At 57.0% G+C, this 14,350-nt stretch overlaps 1 protein-coding gene across 5 annotated transcripts in view; it reads left to right on the top strand.

Annotated features, from left to right (window-relative positions):
• Window positions 1-14,350, top strand: part of SHROOM2 (shroom family member 2) — a 132,962-nt gene that overhangs the window by 69,994 nt on the left and 48,618 nt on the right. For all 5 annotated transcript variants that reach the window (XR_013966335.1, XM_080795980.1, XM_080795979.1 and 2 more), the window contains exons 3-4: window positions 7,973-8,104; window positions 11,684-14,159. Coding sequence is in view for 4 of the 5 variants with exons in the window: in XM_080795980.1 (XP_080652106.1) it covers window positions 7,973-8,104; window positions 11,684-14,159 (2,608 nt within the window). In the remaining variant the exon portion in view is untranslated. The remainder of the gene's footprint in view (window positions 1-7,972; window positions 8,105-11,683; window positions 14,160-14,350) is intronic.

The following is a 14,350-nucleotide window of genomic DNA, read 5'->3' as shown; positions in this document are numbered from 1 at the left end:
CCAGAGTTTTGGGGGTTTTGTTTTCGTGTTAAGTAGGGTCCACACCCACATGGAGCCCAATGTGGGGCTTGAACTCAGAACCTGGAGCTCAAGACTCTGACGCTGAACCAATGGAGCCACCCAGGCTTTTTTTTTTTTTAAGATTTACTTATTTATTTTCATGGGATGGACAAGGGGAGAGGGAGAGCAGCGTCCCAAGCGGACTCGGAGCCCAGTGCGGGGCTTGATGCCACAGACCTAAGACCAAGGACCAGCGGAAACCGAGAGTGGGACGTCCAGGCGACCGCACCCCCAGGCACCCCGCTGCTGTCTCTCTTTTCTCCTCGGTTGGCTCTATTTCAGTGTGTGAGGCGATCAGGGGACCCGGCAGCCAGGAAGGCATCGCCGTGGGCCAGTGGGACAAAGCGGCGGCATCCCGTTTCAGGGGGCACCGGGCGGCGTCCATGGGAAGCCGGGGCCGGGGAGGTGACGCGTCGGAGCCAGAGCCGTGCGCAGATCTCTATCTGCGTCCCTGGTGACATTTTCTTTCCCAGACAGACGAGAGCGAGCGCTTCCCTTCTGCCCAGGTGGTGTCGGCTGCAAACAAGGCTGTAAGTGGGATCTCCAGCAGGTGCACACATGTCCCCGTGCGCAGGGCCCAGGTGGTGTGTGCCGCCTGTCAGATGTGGAGGCGCGACGGGGTCACCTGCCCGGGGCGGGGGTGGGGAGCAGATGGACTGCAGGACCCTGAGGAGGGCCCGAGAGGGACGTCCTTGCCTGGTCCTTCCCTCCCAGGTCCTCTGTGGTCCTACTCCTCCTTGGCCCAGAAGTGCTGCTCGCAGGAAGGCGCAGCGCGGAGACGGGAACCTTTTCTGATGTGTGTCCGCACGGTTGTCATCTGCCCAGGGCCCGCGCTGCAAGGGCTGACCGGCGGCTCTGCCGGGGGTCCCCTGCGGGCGTCTGCACAGACAGCCCCGGGCGCTCTTGCTGGGCAGCACCAGGGGCTTAAGCAAATGTGCTTGGGGAAGGTGAAGTGAGACCAGAAACTGGGTCACAGGTGGCGTTTCCCTGATCCCCGTAGCCGAGGCGACAGGCCTTCGCCGTGGGAGAGGTGTGCAGCTCTGCCCGGGGCATGCGGTGCGTTGGGGAGGGCACGCATCTCGCTCGGAGCGGGGGGGCTGTTGCCGTGTGATTAGATAAAGTGCGGGCTGCGAGCTCGGCATGACGAGCGCCGGGACAGTCCTCCATCCTTCTCGCTTCCCAGGCCAGCTCCTCACAAGCTCGGATAACTTCCAATAGCCTACGGAACGTTTCTTTTAAATGTCATGCCACTTGTTATTTTGGAAAGCTTGCAATCACCCTTTTGTTTTTTCTTTCCAATCCTTATGGTAATCCTAGTTTTGCTTGCAGTGAAGTCCAGCTGCCTGCCTCATGGTTACTCCGACTCTCAGCCAAGACTCAGAACTGTCGTGAGCAGTTTGAGCAGGGCCGGGTTATCAGTAGGGTTTTGTGGACTCTTCTGCCTCTTAGCTGGTGGCCTGAAACCGGTTGTGACTCTAATGACGTCCACTAAGCTTTCACTAAGCTTGCATCTGGGAGCAGATTAACGCCCAGGGGTAGCAGTTCTCTGCGGGTGGTTGTACAGGTTGGCCGGGCTGTGGAATGGTTACATACATGAAGAAAGGGGGTTTCAGATCTCGTGAGTGCAGCCATGCTTGCCATGAGCAAATTTCTTGCAACATGCATTGTTTTCTGGACGTCGCTCAGTTGCAGCGTATTTCACAGCGAGCCTGTGTTGTGCTGTGCTCCCCTCTGCTCCTGGCTGCTTGGAGCTGTCCTGGAGCAGGTGGTTCTGTGCGAGGCCCTGACATGGAGTAGCACAGATGTTCCTGGAAGCGGCTTCCTGCAGCCATGCCACGGGAGCACGGGGATGGCCAGCACGTCCGCAGGTTGTGTCCGTCCTCCCTTCCCCTCCTGAGAGCTCTTCCTGGGACAGAACGTGCGTGCGTGTGTGTATGTGCATGTGTGTGTGTGTTGCTGCAGGCTGGGGACCTTAGTGAGGGTGTTGGCAGGTGTCCGTGGAACCCTGTGCTCTTGGAGGCCAGTCTGCACGTGTTGGCTGTAGTGTCAGGGGAAAAGCTTCTGTTTCGAGCATTTTGGGGGTCATGGCTGTTTGCTCCATGCCTATTTCTTGTTCAACAGAGCAGACCCAGAAATTAACCTGCACAGATACCCTGACGTCTTTGGTCTCTTTTCCATTGAAATCAGGAGAAAAAGAGAAGAGTTGCTTCCCTTCAAATGTAGGCTCAGCTTATGGCCTGAGCAGTTTGATCACATGAATTTCCATTTACATGAGACATTTCATATTCTAAGTCAAATAGGGAGTGGTAAAAAAGTTAAGATTTTTTTCATTGCGAAGCATGTAAGTGATGTGTATAAAACTTAGTGTGAAAACTTTGAAGGTTTCTAATATGTTATGCAGAGACGTTTTAATAACATGCAGAGAATGTTTTACTTATTTTCGTTTCTTTCATATATGACTCCTCAGCCCTGTTGCTAATGCTGAGAGCTGTTTATAATCAGTTTTATTAATCGTTGCACATTTGAGTGTCCTGACTGTCTTTGGCAAAAAAAATCCATTCTCTTGAAACGTAACCAGGAAGTTGGGTTGGCGCCCCGTTAAAGCACTGAGTTGGGCTTACTCGTGTGTTCATCAGTTGGGCGATAAGCACAGTGAACATAGGCGGGTGAGATCGTCTTTCTTTTTTTCTCTTTTCTCACGTGAAGAGGTTTATTGCTGTGAAGATGATAGAAGTTACTAGAAAAAGCCAGTCGTTTGGGTCTGTTCCAGTTCTGGCCATGTTCATGGCGTGACCTTCCTACGCGGTGTTATGAGCGGACACACGCAGGGGCAGCACCAGAGGCTGAGACAGAAACTAGGACTCGCCCTTGTGGGGGAAAGGACGCGGGGCGCCCCGGCCCCGTGACAGGAACCCTGGTGCTTTCATGCTGTGGGAAGGCCGCTTCCGAGCCTGGCCTCTGTGCGAAGTGCGGCTTTGATGTCTGGTGTCTGTTTCGGCTACTTAGACCCCTAGGGAATTTCTATCTGAATTCTCGTCCTGTTTAAAAGCAGGGACTGTCTGCCCCGTACCCCACAGTAGACGTGAGCCAGCATGCCATCCCCAGCACACTGTCGCATTGTCGCCCCACTGGCAGGGAGAGGACCCTTGTGCCATGTATGGAGTGCTGTCTGTGTTCCCGCAGCGGGTTAGAAGCGCTCCAGGCAGATGTGAAGGTCACAGCATGAGGTCCAGTCCTGGGAGCTAGGCGGCCGCTGAGTATAGGCATGGACCGGGAAAGCTCGAGCAGGTGCTGAGCCAAAAGACGTCAAGAGGAATGGAAGCGGATCTCAGCATAGTCTTTCTAGAGGAGAGGCCGCTGGTCTGTCCTTGGAAGGCTAAGCCAGGGCTGAGCCGCCAGTCTGGTCCCACGTCAGCCATCCCAGAGCCTCCTCAAGAGATGGCACCCAGAGGAGCGCAGGGAAAGGGAGCCAGAGGCAGAGAGTGCGGGACCCGAGCCCGCATCTGAACGTGCCAGGAAGGCGAGCACAAATGCGTCAGCCCGCTCGGGGCTGTGCCCAGCCGATGCCCATGCTGCTGGGGGCACACGCCACGTGACAGCTTGGCTGGATGCCTGAGAATGTGGGGGCTTGGGCTTCCTTCTGTGGCCACTGGGAGCAGTTGAAGGTTCTGGAGTGAGAGCAAGAGCTGTCCGGAGCAGAGCTGCTGAGTCTCAGTGATCTGGCAGGAGCTAGATAGACCAGCAGAGGGAGAGGCTGCTCGGGACATGGCCTTCCGTAGGCTTGGCAGAGGCAGGAAGTGGCAGGGTCAGAGCAAGGTTGCTTTTGTGTTTGTAGAGTGGTGCTTTTTCTTTGTTTCTTTTGGAAGGAGTAAGAAGGATGCTGGCACTCACCCTCTCCTCTAGCAGAGACCCCTCACCCCCCACCCACACCTCCTGTGCTGGCCTGTACCCCCTCCCCTCCTTGAATTCCGGGGGCTGTCAGCATAGGGCCGGTCCCGTGCACTCAGGGGCTCCCTGAGAACCATTTGCAGCACTGTCCAGCTCACCCTTTCTCTGGAATCTAGGCCTTTCTCGGTCCAGGCCCCCTGATGCTTTTCTGTGAGATGCTTCCCCCGCAGGGAAGATGCTTCTCCCCCCAGGAGCCTTCCCCGACCCCAGTGTTGCCTGAAAGCCCTCACGCCCCGTGCACGGGCCTATCACAGTGTGCACCCTGAGCCAGGGCCCCTGGCCTCCCCGCCGATGGGTCTGGTCCCGTCAGGCTGATGGAGCCTATGGTGACTAGGCACAGACTGTGTTTGTTCTGTGAGGCAGTGCCTGTTGGCTTCTCGTTATGGAAATAACCCAGCACTCATGGGACTTTTCTTTTGGGGCGCGGATTTTGTTCTTTATGACACTGATGAACATTTTATTGAAGCATTTATTTTAATATTTCCTTTTTTTAAAAGGATTTCTGATGTCTAGATTTGTCCTTAATTTTCAGTGATAGCCTAGCACTTTTCATATCTGTGATCTAAATCCTGTCCTTCTAACATCCCTTCAGAGACTACCTAGCATATAAGATTATTTTAAAAATTAACATAAGTTTTTATTAATCTTGCTGTGTAATTTGCAGGAAAGGCATTAGGGGAACCATCATTAGGGTGAATAATTTTATCTGGAGTACCAGAAAATATTCATGGTCAGTACTGTGGCTTTTCAGTATGTATATGAAAGGAATATTAAGCACGGAAGAGAGATTACGTTTTGGAAGAGGGACAGCGGCATGGGGGAGTGCTCAGAAGCCGGCGGGCTGCAGAAGGAAACGGACCTGCTGTCTGCAGGGTTCTCCAGGTTGTCTAGAAAGCGATGGGACAGAATGCACACACGGCACCAGAGGTCTTCCGTAGGTCATGGCCCACTTTCCTCTTGTCGTCTTAGTGGCTTCTTCATTTTTAAATGTTCCATATTTTCTTTTCTTTAAGATTTATTTATTTGAGATAGAGCAAGAGAGAGAGAGAGCACAAGCAGGGGGCAGAGGCAGAGGGAGACGCAAACTCCCCGCTGAGCAAGAAGCCCAATGCGGGGCTTGATCTCAGGACCCCAGGATCATGAGCTGAACCGAAGGCAGACGCTTCACCGACTAAGCCCCCCAGGCGCCCCGTGTTCCATGTTTTCTACAGTAAGCGTGCGCCGTAAGGATTACAAATGTCAGTAGCCCTTTGAATAGAAAGGATTTCTTCCGTGTACACTGGGATGACCGTTGTCCGGGGTGCCTGTGAACTGAACCCCATTTCTGGTAGTCCTGGGATTGTGGGGCTCAATGCACAGTGTGTGGCGTTGTTGGTCTTTGTCTGGGGCACCCCTGCCCACGCCACCCTGCATAGAAGCAGGACCTCCAGTGCCGCTGGGACAAGCTGCACAGGCCTTCGTGGCTCCGGTGAGCTGCGTGCCCGCCCGCCCGTCCTGGCTCATTCCAAGGCCAGAAATGTCCCTGCCACACAGCCGTCTCGACTACAGCCCACGTCCAGTGTGAGGGAGTGATCCCAGGGTGGCTCAGCGCGTGCCCGCTGTGCACTTACTCACTTGGTGCTCGCGGCTCTGCTCGGGGGCCAGGGTGGGACAGCCAGGAACCGGAGGTGGTGGGGTGGTTTTAGCCAGGCCCTGGGGCTGGGGCGTTGTGCTCCTCTGTCCTGCCGTCTCTTGTGGCCTGTGTACTCGTGGCCCCGTCATTCTGAGCAACTCGGTGATTTAAAGCCACCCCGGGGGCGTCCAGGTGGCTTGCTCTGTCGTCGAAGCGTCCGCCTTTGGCTCGGGTCATGATCTCAGGGTCCTGGGATGGAGCCTTGTGTCGGGCTCCCTGCTCAGCGGGGAGCCTCCTTGTGCTCGCTCACTCCCTCTCTCCGTCAAATAAAGAAGTAAAATCTTAAAAAATAAATAAGTAAAGCCACCTGAGTGTGTGTCTGTGTGAAAAGAAACCCCACGATCCAGCGAAAAGGAGGATCTTAAATCTGCTTGCAGTTCTGTTGCCACTGGGTCTGGTTGAAATGGAGCCAGAGGCGCAGTGACGGTGTATGCCCACTAGGTGGCGCCAGAGAGCTCGATTTCCCCGAGCCTGCCTGTCCGGCATCCGCCCAGGATTGGGATTGATGCACACGCGGGTGCCCAAGGTCCTCCTCTCTCTTACCAACACGGATCCTGCCGTTTGAGCCAGGAGAGGGGCTGGCAAGCAGAAAGGAGCTGGAACCTTGCTAAATACGTTCATTGTGCCCTAGGAAGTTCAGAGGACCTGCTGCAAGAGCCTGTGTTTTAGGAAAACATCACTGTGCCCAGTATCCGTGAGATCCTTGTTTATAGCTGATAGGTGTAACCTCATCACTGTGTTATCATTTGTTCTTTTTATTTTTTTAAAAGATTTTGTTTGTTTATTTGACAGAGAGATCACAAGTTAGAGCAGCAGGTGGGGGGTTGGGGGGCGGGCAGGGAGCAGGCTCCCTGCTGAGCAGAGAGCCTAATGCGGGGCTTGATCCCAGGACCCTGAGACTCATGACCTGAGCTGAAGGCAGATGCTTAACTGACTGAGCCACCCAGGCACCCCTGTTCCTTTTTTTTTTTAAGCCCCTAATTCATACTACAACTGTTGACTATGTCTTCTTGAAATAGATTTGCATCTGTGTGCATTATCTTTTTAAAAAGGAGGAAACATGCTTACGCTTGGAACGCTGCTACCCCAGTAAGCCAGCCCGTACCCCAGTCTTGCCCGTTGCGGGGTTGGAAGTTATTGCCAGAAAGGACAAGGCATTTTCGTTTCCTAGCCTCCCTTTTTTATTTGTTTCCCTGTGCCTCCACTCTCCGTCTAGTTTCTTTCCTTCATTAATTAACTGTAAAAGAAGATGAAAGAAATTGTGAACATGATAGCACAAAAAAAGACATCTGAAAATGAAATTCACATGGCCAGAACCTTTCTTACGAGGATCCTGAGGAACTCTATGAGGTACAGTTTGGTTTTCAGTCCCTTTACTTCTGCGGTGTGATGAATTTGTCTCTTCTGTGGTTTTGTTCATGGGGAAACTCCTGAAGTCAACACATTCCACATGTCCATACCCAGCGAGGCACATTTTGAGGTCTTTCCGTGTTCTTGAAGGGGACGTAGGCTGTCCAGAGTGAGCAAGGTCTGTCCCACACGGGAGAAGCGGAGAGTGGGAGCACCAGGCCGGTGGGCCGCCGCCTTCTCTCGGAGGCTGTGAGGTTTTCACGGCGGCCCTGCAGACTTCCGTCCCGGGCAGTGCAGCCAAAACACGAGTGCGCCCGCCGCGGGGCGGTGGGGACCGTGGGGTGGGAGCCCGGGCAGGGTGGGCTGCCGCCTGTGGGTCTAGGACCTCACGTTCCCGGAATGGGGACCCTTAGCCGACTTCGCAGATGCTCCGAGGGGCCCAGGGGAATGAACACACGTCCGCAGGTCTTCGTTCACGTAGGTGTCCGTGTTTCCTGGGTTAAGTGAGTAAGGCGCGGCGGTCTAAACTCCGTGCGATCCGGCGGAGCTGGGCACTCTCAGAGCTTCTCTCCGGTGCGGTCCGTGTTCCGCAAGGAGGCCGAGGGTGGTGTGCACAGCGGTTCGGAAACAGAGACAGAAGAGTCTGTCTGCGGTCATGCTGGTGGCTCGGGACAGCAAGATTGATTTACTACTGTGGATAGATGTAGGAGAATAAGGGTTAATTCACATTTGGAAGCTTGAGATTGTCTCTGCGTTAGCGTGAGTTCTGTATTAAGAAACATTTCACACACCATGTTCATGTCCAGATCCAGTGGGAAGCCCCTGGAGGCGATGCTCTGAACCGGGCGGAGGTCACTGTGACTTCTTTCCACGTCGCACTTCTGTCTTGGCACGGAGTTGTCCTTCATCCAGAGTCCCTGAGCCGTCTGCGTTCTTTTTCAGGAAGAACGAGGCGAGCTGGAGGCCTCACTCCTGGCATGCCACCAAGTTCTCCGACAGCCACCCCGAGACGGCAGCGGCACCGTTCCCCGCCACCAGCGCCTGCCCTTCTTGGCACGGCCGGCACCACACCAGGTAGGCACGCGTTTCCCACCGGGATGGGCGGTGTCCGTCGCTTCCCAGCCCTGCCACGAGAGCACCTCTGTCCACTTCAGAACGGTTTCGTTTTTCGGAGGAGGAAAAGCCACTAGCACACCATTACTGGTAAAACTTTCCAAATTTTTCAGAGTAGGGAGGTGTCCAACCTTTGGGAACAAAAACTGAAATACCAAGAGCGAGGATGAGTAAGTGTGTTTCTCCTTCCGGTGCTCAGGCCGTCGGCAGCCTGGGAGCTGGGCTTCTTGGCTGAACTCCTTTGGGCCAGCTGCCGACCTGACTGGGACAGCTGCCATGCCACCCGCTTGCCCACAGCCACCGCCATTCTTTTGAGATGTTCGTGCCTAGATCGGAAGACAGGAGCTGCCTATGGGTTCGGCAAGTGTAGTTCACAGAGGCTCCCAGACAGTCCTGGGAAGCATCAGCACCCTGTCCCCAATGCCCAGGCTCTCCTGTGGCTGGGGACAGAGGAAACCAGGGCTTCACGGCCCACACGCCAGGCTGGCAGCCAGCCTTGAAGGCCCAGTGGTGGTTCCCATTAAGTGTGAGACCAAGATGGTGGAAGCTGTAGGTCGGCAAAAGGAGGGCGCATTTCTGGTCGACCTGGCGTCCACATATCAGGTGCAGAAGTGCTGCTGGATGAGGTACGCGTGTGACAGCCCCACAGCGGTGTTGGCTTGAGGAAACTCCAGCTAGGCATACATCCTCTTGGGTCAGCCCCCAGCGTCATCACAAGTCTCCTATTAAAAGGATGATGGTGACAGCAAGTAGTGTGGGTTTGGGTATGTATGAGTGTGTATGTGTATCTGTGTGTGTGGAGGTGTATCTGTGCATACCTAGGATGTGTGCATATGTGTGCATGCGTGTGGTTGCGAGTGTGCATACATATCTATTCTGTAAGTGCATTTGTGCCTGTGTGTGTGGAGGTCATGTAACCACCTCAAAGTCAGTATTTTTTTTAAAGAATTTATTTACCTATTTGACAGAGAGAGAGATCACAAGTAGGAAGAGAGGCAGGCGGAGAGAGAGGGGGAAGCAGACTCCCCGCTGAGCAGAGAGCCTGATGCAGGGCTCGATCCCAGGACCCTGAGATCATGAACTGAGCCGAAGGCAGAGGCTTAACCCACTGAGCCACCCAGGCGCCCCAAAATCATTTTTTTAAAAAAAGATTTATCTGGGAGCGAGAGAGTGAGCGAAAGTGTGCACACGTGCACAAGTTGGGGGCAGAAGGAGAACAAGAATGTCAGGCAGTCTCCACGTGGCGCACAGAGCCCACGTGGGGCCCGATCCCAGGACCTCAGATCATGACCTGAGCTGAACGCAGAGGCTTTAACCCACTGAGCCACCCAGGTGCCCGTCTTTGGTGGTTTCTTGATTAAAGACGCACAAATGCTGCCCACATCTGTGTGGAAGCAGTGCTGAGCCTTGTTCCTATCTGCCGGGAGTGAAGTCTGCATGGGGAGAGCACCCTCAGGGCACTGGGGGAGGACGGAGCGGATGGTGCTCCGTGTCTGAGGGGCACCTGCTGTGTCTGTCCAGGGAAGGGTGTAAAACCCCCACAGTCCCCTCCCTTCAGGAAAACCTCCCTGTCCCCGGGAGCCATGAGATCTTCAGAGCATGTAGGTATAATCCTTCTCCCTGGGTTTTCATTTGTCTTGTTGCTGTTGTTGTTAAGAGTGATTTAGCCAGTTCAGTCTCCTCGCTGTGCTGGCACGGCTTGCTTTCTTATCCTGGTTCTCCCCAAACCTAAAGTAGCAACGGTTGTGATCAGTAGGTTTTGTTTTTTGTTTTTCTGACCTCGAAGCCTGAAGGTTCCAGCTCTGTTGAGCTTTCATGAAAGTGTTTTCAGCATGGCTGGATAAAGAGCTTGCCATGGAGGGCCGTTAGGCTCCCCTGTATGCTGTGACTGCCTGGTAGAACGCGGACTTCCGTGATGAGTGCATCACCCAGCTTGTAGCAGTAAGCCTGGCTTTTGCATTTCCTCCTCCTAGACCCCTGAACCTGAATGTTTGGTGTCCGGGTACAGCTCCGATGAACTCTGCCAGGCATAATGAGGCCCCTGGCCCTGCAGTGTCGGGTTTTGCTGAAAACTCCTGTCGCTGGAGTTCTCGGTCACATGTTGCCTTCACTGACAGGTGAAAGGAGTTGATGGTACTTGAATGTTTAGGTGTGGAAAAGTCACATTATCCCTGCACCTCCTGCATTTTTTAAAAATTTATTTGTTATCATTTAGATATTGTCAGAGGAAGAGTGAGCACAGCAGGGGGTGCGGCAGGCAGAGGGAGAAGCCGGCTCCTCACGGAGCAGCACCATGTGGGGCTCAGTCCCAGAGCCGCGGGATCGTGACCTGAGCCAAAGGCAGACGCTTCACTGACTGAGCCACCCAGGCGCCCCTGGACGTCCCCTTTCAACGTGAAAGCTGTTGTCGTTCGGTTGATTCTTCTCTGTTAGTCTTCCGAACAAAAACCCTTCCGTAGACACAACCCGGGGGTCCACAGACCTGCTCTAGAAAGGGCCGTGTAGGAAATATTTTAGGTTCTGTGGGCCCATGTCTGTCGCCAGTTCCCCAGCTCAGAAGCAGTCACAAACAGTGTGTACACAGATGGCCCCCACTGGGTTCTAATCCCACTTTATCTGTGAGCAGTGACATTTGAATTCCTTGTCATTCTCATGAGTCCCAAAATGGTCTTTTGATCCAGGTGCCCCCAACCCTTTAACTGCCTAACACCCATACTCACGTGCTGTGGTCTGCCGGCTGCCGTACTTCGTGACGGAGGATGAAAGCGCTCACGTAGGCAGAGTCTCCACGCTGCTGACCGCTGTGGTTTCGGCGACCCTGAGGGCAGGAGTGTGTTCGGGGAAAGAGCATCGAGCGGGTCGGGCTGGGTCTTTTCAGCCTGTTGTCAGAGTTACTCTTTAAAATGCTGTGCTGGTGCCTCTCCCTCTCTCACTCCTGCCTCTCTGCCTGCTTGTGATCTCTCTCTCTGTTAAATTAAGGGAAAAAAATCCAAAAAGGGGCGGCTGGGTGGCTCAGTGGGTTAAGCCTCTGCCTTCGGCTCAGGTCATGATCTCAGGGTCCTGGGATTGAGCCCCGCATCGGGCTCTCTGCTCAGCGGGGAGCCTGCCTCTCCCTCTCTCACTCCTGGGTGCCTGGGTGGTTCAATCGGTGAGGGGTCTGCCTTCGGCTCAGGTCACGATCCTGGGGTCCTGGGGTCGGGTCTCACATCGGGCTGCCTGCTCAGCGGGGAATCTACTTCTCCCTCTCCCTCTGCCTGCCGCTCCCCCTGCATGTGCTCTTTCTCTCACCCTCTCTTTTTCTGTCAAATAAATAAATAAAATCTTTTTAAAATAAATTTAAAAAATAATAAAATGCTGTGCTGAGGTCCCCTGTCAGGTCCTGTGACCCTGTTCTGGGAAGAGTTCTGGGCGTCTGGATGTCTCGTGCGGGCCAGCAGCATTCACCGCGCTGTTGCGCTCATCTTCGCTGTTGCGCTCATCTTCCCCGTCGCTGTTCGTGGATTCTAAAGCGGACGCTTCCCTGTGCTTCTTCCCTCCTAGCTCTTCGTCTCATGACCTGTCGGGCCCGTGGGAGCACTCGAATCTACAGCGAACCTCGGACCATTTCAGCTCGCTCGGGAGTGTCGACAGCCTGGACCAGCCTTCCCAGCACTACCCCTCCGGGCGCCTCTCCGCGGCCAAGTCCAACAGCAGCATCGATCACCTGGGCGGCCAGAGCAAGCGGGACTCGGCCTACGGCTCCTTCTCCACCAGCTCCAGCACGCCTGACCACACCCTGCCCAAGGCCGATGCCTCCTCCGCAGAGAACATCATCTACAAAGTGGGCCTGTGGGAGGCCTCCAAGCCGGGCGGCAGCCGGCAGGGCCAGGCTGCCAGCGATGCTCCGGGCCTGGAGGAGAGGCTCGGGTACATCCCAGCCCGGGTCCCCTGTGACAGCCGCAAAAGCCCCAGGCCAGAGGACAGTCCTGAGGCCAAGCTGGCCACCGCCGGGAGGTCAAATTTTGGGCCCGTCTGGTATGTCCCTGAGAAGAAAAAAGCACCTTCGTCCCCTCCCCCGCCCCCTCCCCCTCTCCGCAGTGACAGCTTCGCGGCCACCAAGAGCCACGAGAAGACCCAGGGACCTCCATTCTCAGAGGCGGCCAACGTGCAGCACTTTCCGGGCCTGACCCGGGCCCAGCTCCGCAGCGACTGGAGAACAGAAGCTGCGGATCAGTGGAGGCCGGTGCATCCCAGTGGCGGGAGAGCCGTCGGGAGCTCGGGCTGCACGCCCTATGTCCCCCTGGACGGCGGGGTGCTGCCCTCTGACCACGGGGCCGGTGGCCACCCAGGGGTCCCCGGCCGGCTGCAGGCCTCCCTGTCCAGCTCGGATGTGCGCTTCCCGCCGTCTTCCCACGGCTGCCAGCACCCACGACAGTACAGTGACGACAGCCCCTTCTCCCACGAGGGCCCCAGGGCCGCCACATCGCTGAGGGAACAGCCCCGCCTGGCCGTCCCCGGGGGCCGCCAGGAGCCGCCTGCCGGCTGTTTCCAGAACGACAGCCCCCCTCAGGTCAGGTGGCCCAGTGCCACCAACCAGAAGGGGGACGGCGGCGGGCAGAGCCGCTACTACTGTGTGACCAGCAGACAGTGCCTGCAGGGGGGCACGCAGGCGGCGTGGCTGCACGAGGAGGCCTGGCAGCCCGACGTGGCCCCGGGCGCCCCCGAGTACCCTGCCCCCCACCCGACAAGCCAGAGGCCCCGGTGCTCCCTGCTGCAGCCCGAGGTGGCCGCAGACCCCCCTGAGAGAGACGGGAGCGACCCGGGGGACCGAGGGGCGGAGGGCCGCTCTGCAGCACGTGAGGACGCGTGGGGAGCCAGGCCCGTGGAGAAGGCCGGTGCGAGGGGCTCTGCGGACGGCTTCGCGTGGGCCGACGGCGAGAGCAGCCAGATCTCCCGTCAGAAGACCCCCATGCTGCACTCGCTGACGCGGGAGGGGACGCGGCGGCCCGAGAACGGGCAGGAGGCCCACGCGGAGAGGCCAGCCCCGACAGATGCCCCGGGGGGCAAACCCACGCGCAGGAGCGACCGGTTCGCCACCACCCTGAGGAACGAGATCCAGATGCGACGGGCCAGGCTGCAGCAGAGCAAGAGCGCGGCGGCGCTGACTGGGGTCGGGGGCGCGGCGGGGGAGGCCACCGGCTGGGGGGCACAGCGCGGGGCTGCTGCCAGCACCACCCCAGAAGGGTCCTTCACGGGCACCTACAGAGACCACGTGAAGGAGGCCCAGGCCCGGGTGCTCAGGGCCACGTCGTTCAAGCGCCGTGACTTGGAGCCCAGCCCAGCCGACCCTTACGCAGTGTCACCAGAGCACCGGGCTGAGGACCACGGCGCCAGTCCGGACCCCGTCCCCCACGTCTGGGAGGCGGGCCCGGCCAAGCCGTCCCCGTCGGGAGCAGGCGGGCCGCACATTCCCCGCATCGGAGGCCGCAAGCGGTTCACGCTGGAGCAGAAGCTGAAATCCTACTCCGAACCAGAGAAGATGAATGAGGTGGGGCTGTCGGGGCACGGGCGCCCTCAGCAGCACCCTGGGACGTCCGACGAGACCATGGGCACGTTCGCCGACAGGTGGAAGTTCTTTGAGGAAACCAGCAAACCCGTTCACCAGAGGCCGGGGCAGAGCCCAGCACTCTGTGGTTTCCCGAAGGAGAGGCTGGAGAGGCCGCAGACAGCAGGCCGCGGGTACGAGGGTGCAGAGCCTTGGTTCCAGAAGCGGGCCCGCACTACCTCCTTTGGAGAGCACCCCAGTGGTCACGGAAAAGCGGGGAAGGTCGGAAAACGGGAACCGTCCCAGAGACTTGGGACGTTTGCTGAGTATCAGGCCTCTTGGCGGGAACAGAGGACAGCTCTAGAAGGCAGGAGCTCCGGGCGGTACCACTCAGCCGACGACATCCTGGACGTGGGTCTGGAGCAACACGAGAGGCCGCAGTACGTTCATGGACGGTCCCGGTCATCGCCGTCCACCGACCTCTACACACAGGTAAGCCTGGGGCCGCAAGCAAGGGAGCTGTCCCCCGCCTGCCGTCCTAACCACTCAGAGAGGAGGCCCCGAAATAGAACGGCCTGAGTCAGTGTGACGTGCGCCCAGCTGTTTGAGCACCCGTGTGCAGTAGCTCTTCTAGCATGGCCCTGTGGGAAAGGTCCCTGGGGACAAATCGGGACATTTGTGAC

Source organism: Martes martes (assembly GCF_963455335.1).
Source record: "Martes martes genome assembly, chromosome: Y".
NCBI classification, from domain to species: Eukaryota; Metazoa; Chordata; class Mammalia; order Carnivora; family Mustelidae; genus Martes; species Martes martes.
The sequence above is the reverse complement of the archived record's forward strand: the minus strand, read 5'-3'. Positions and strand labels throughout refer to the sequence as shown.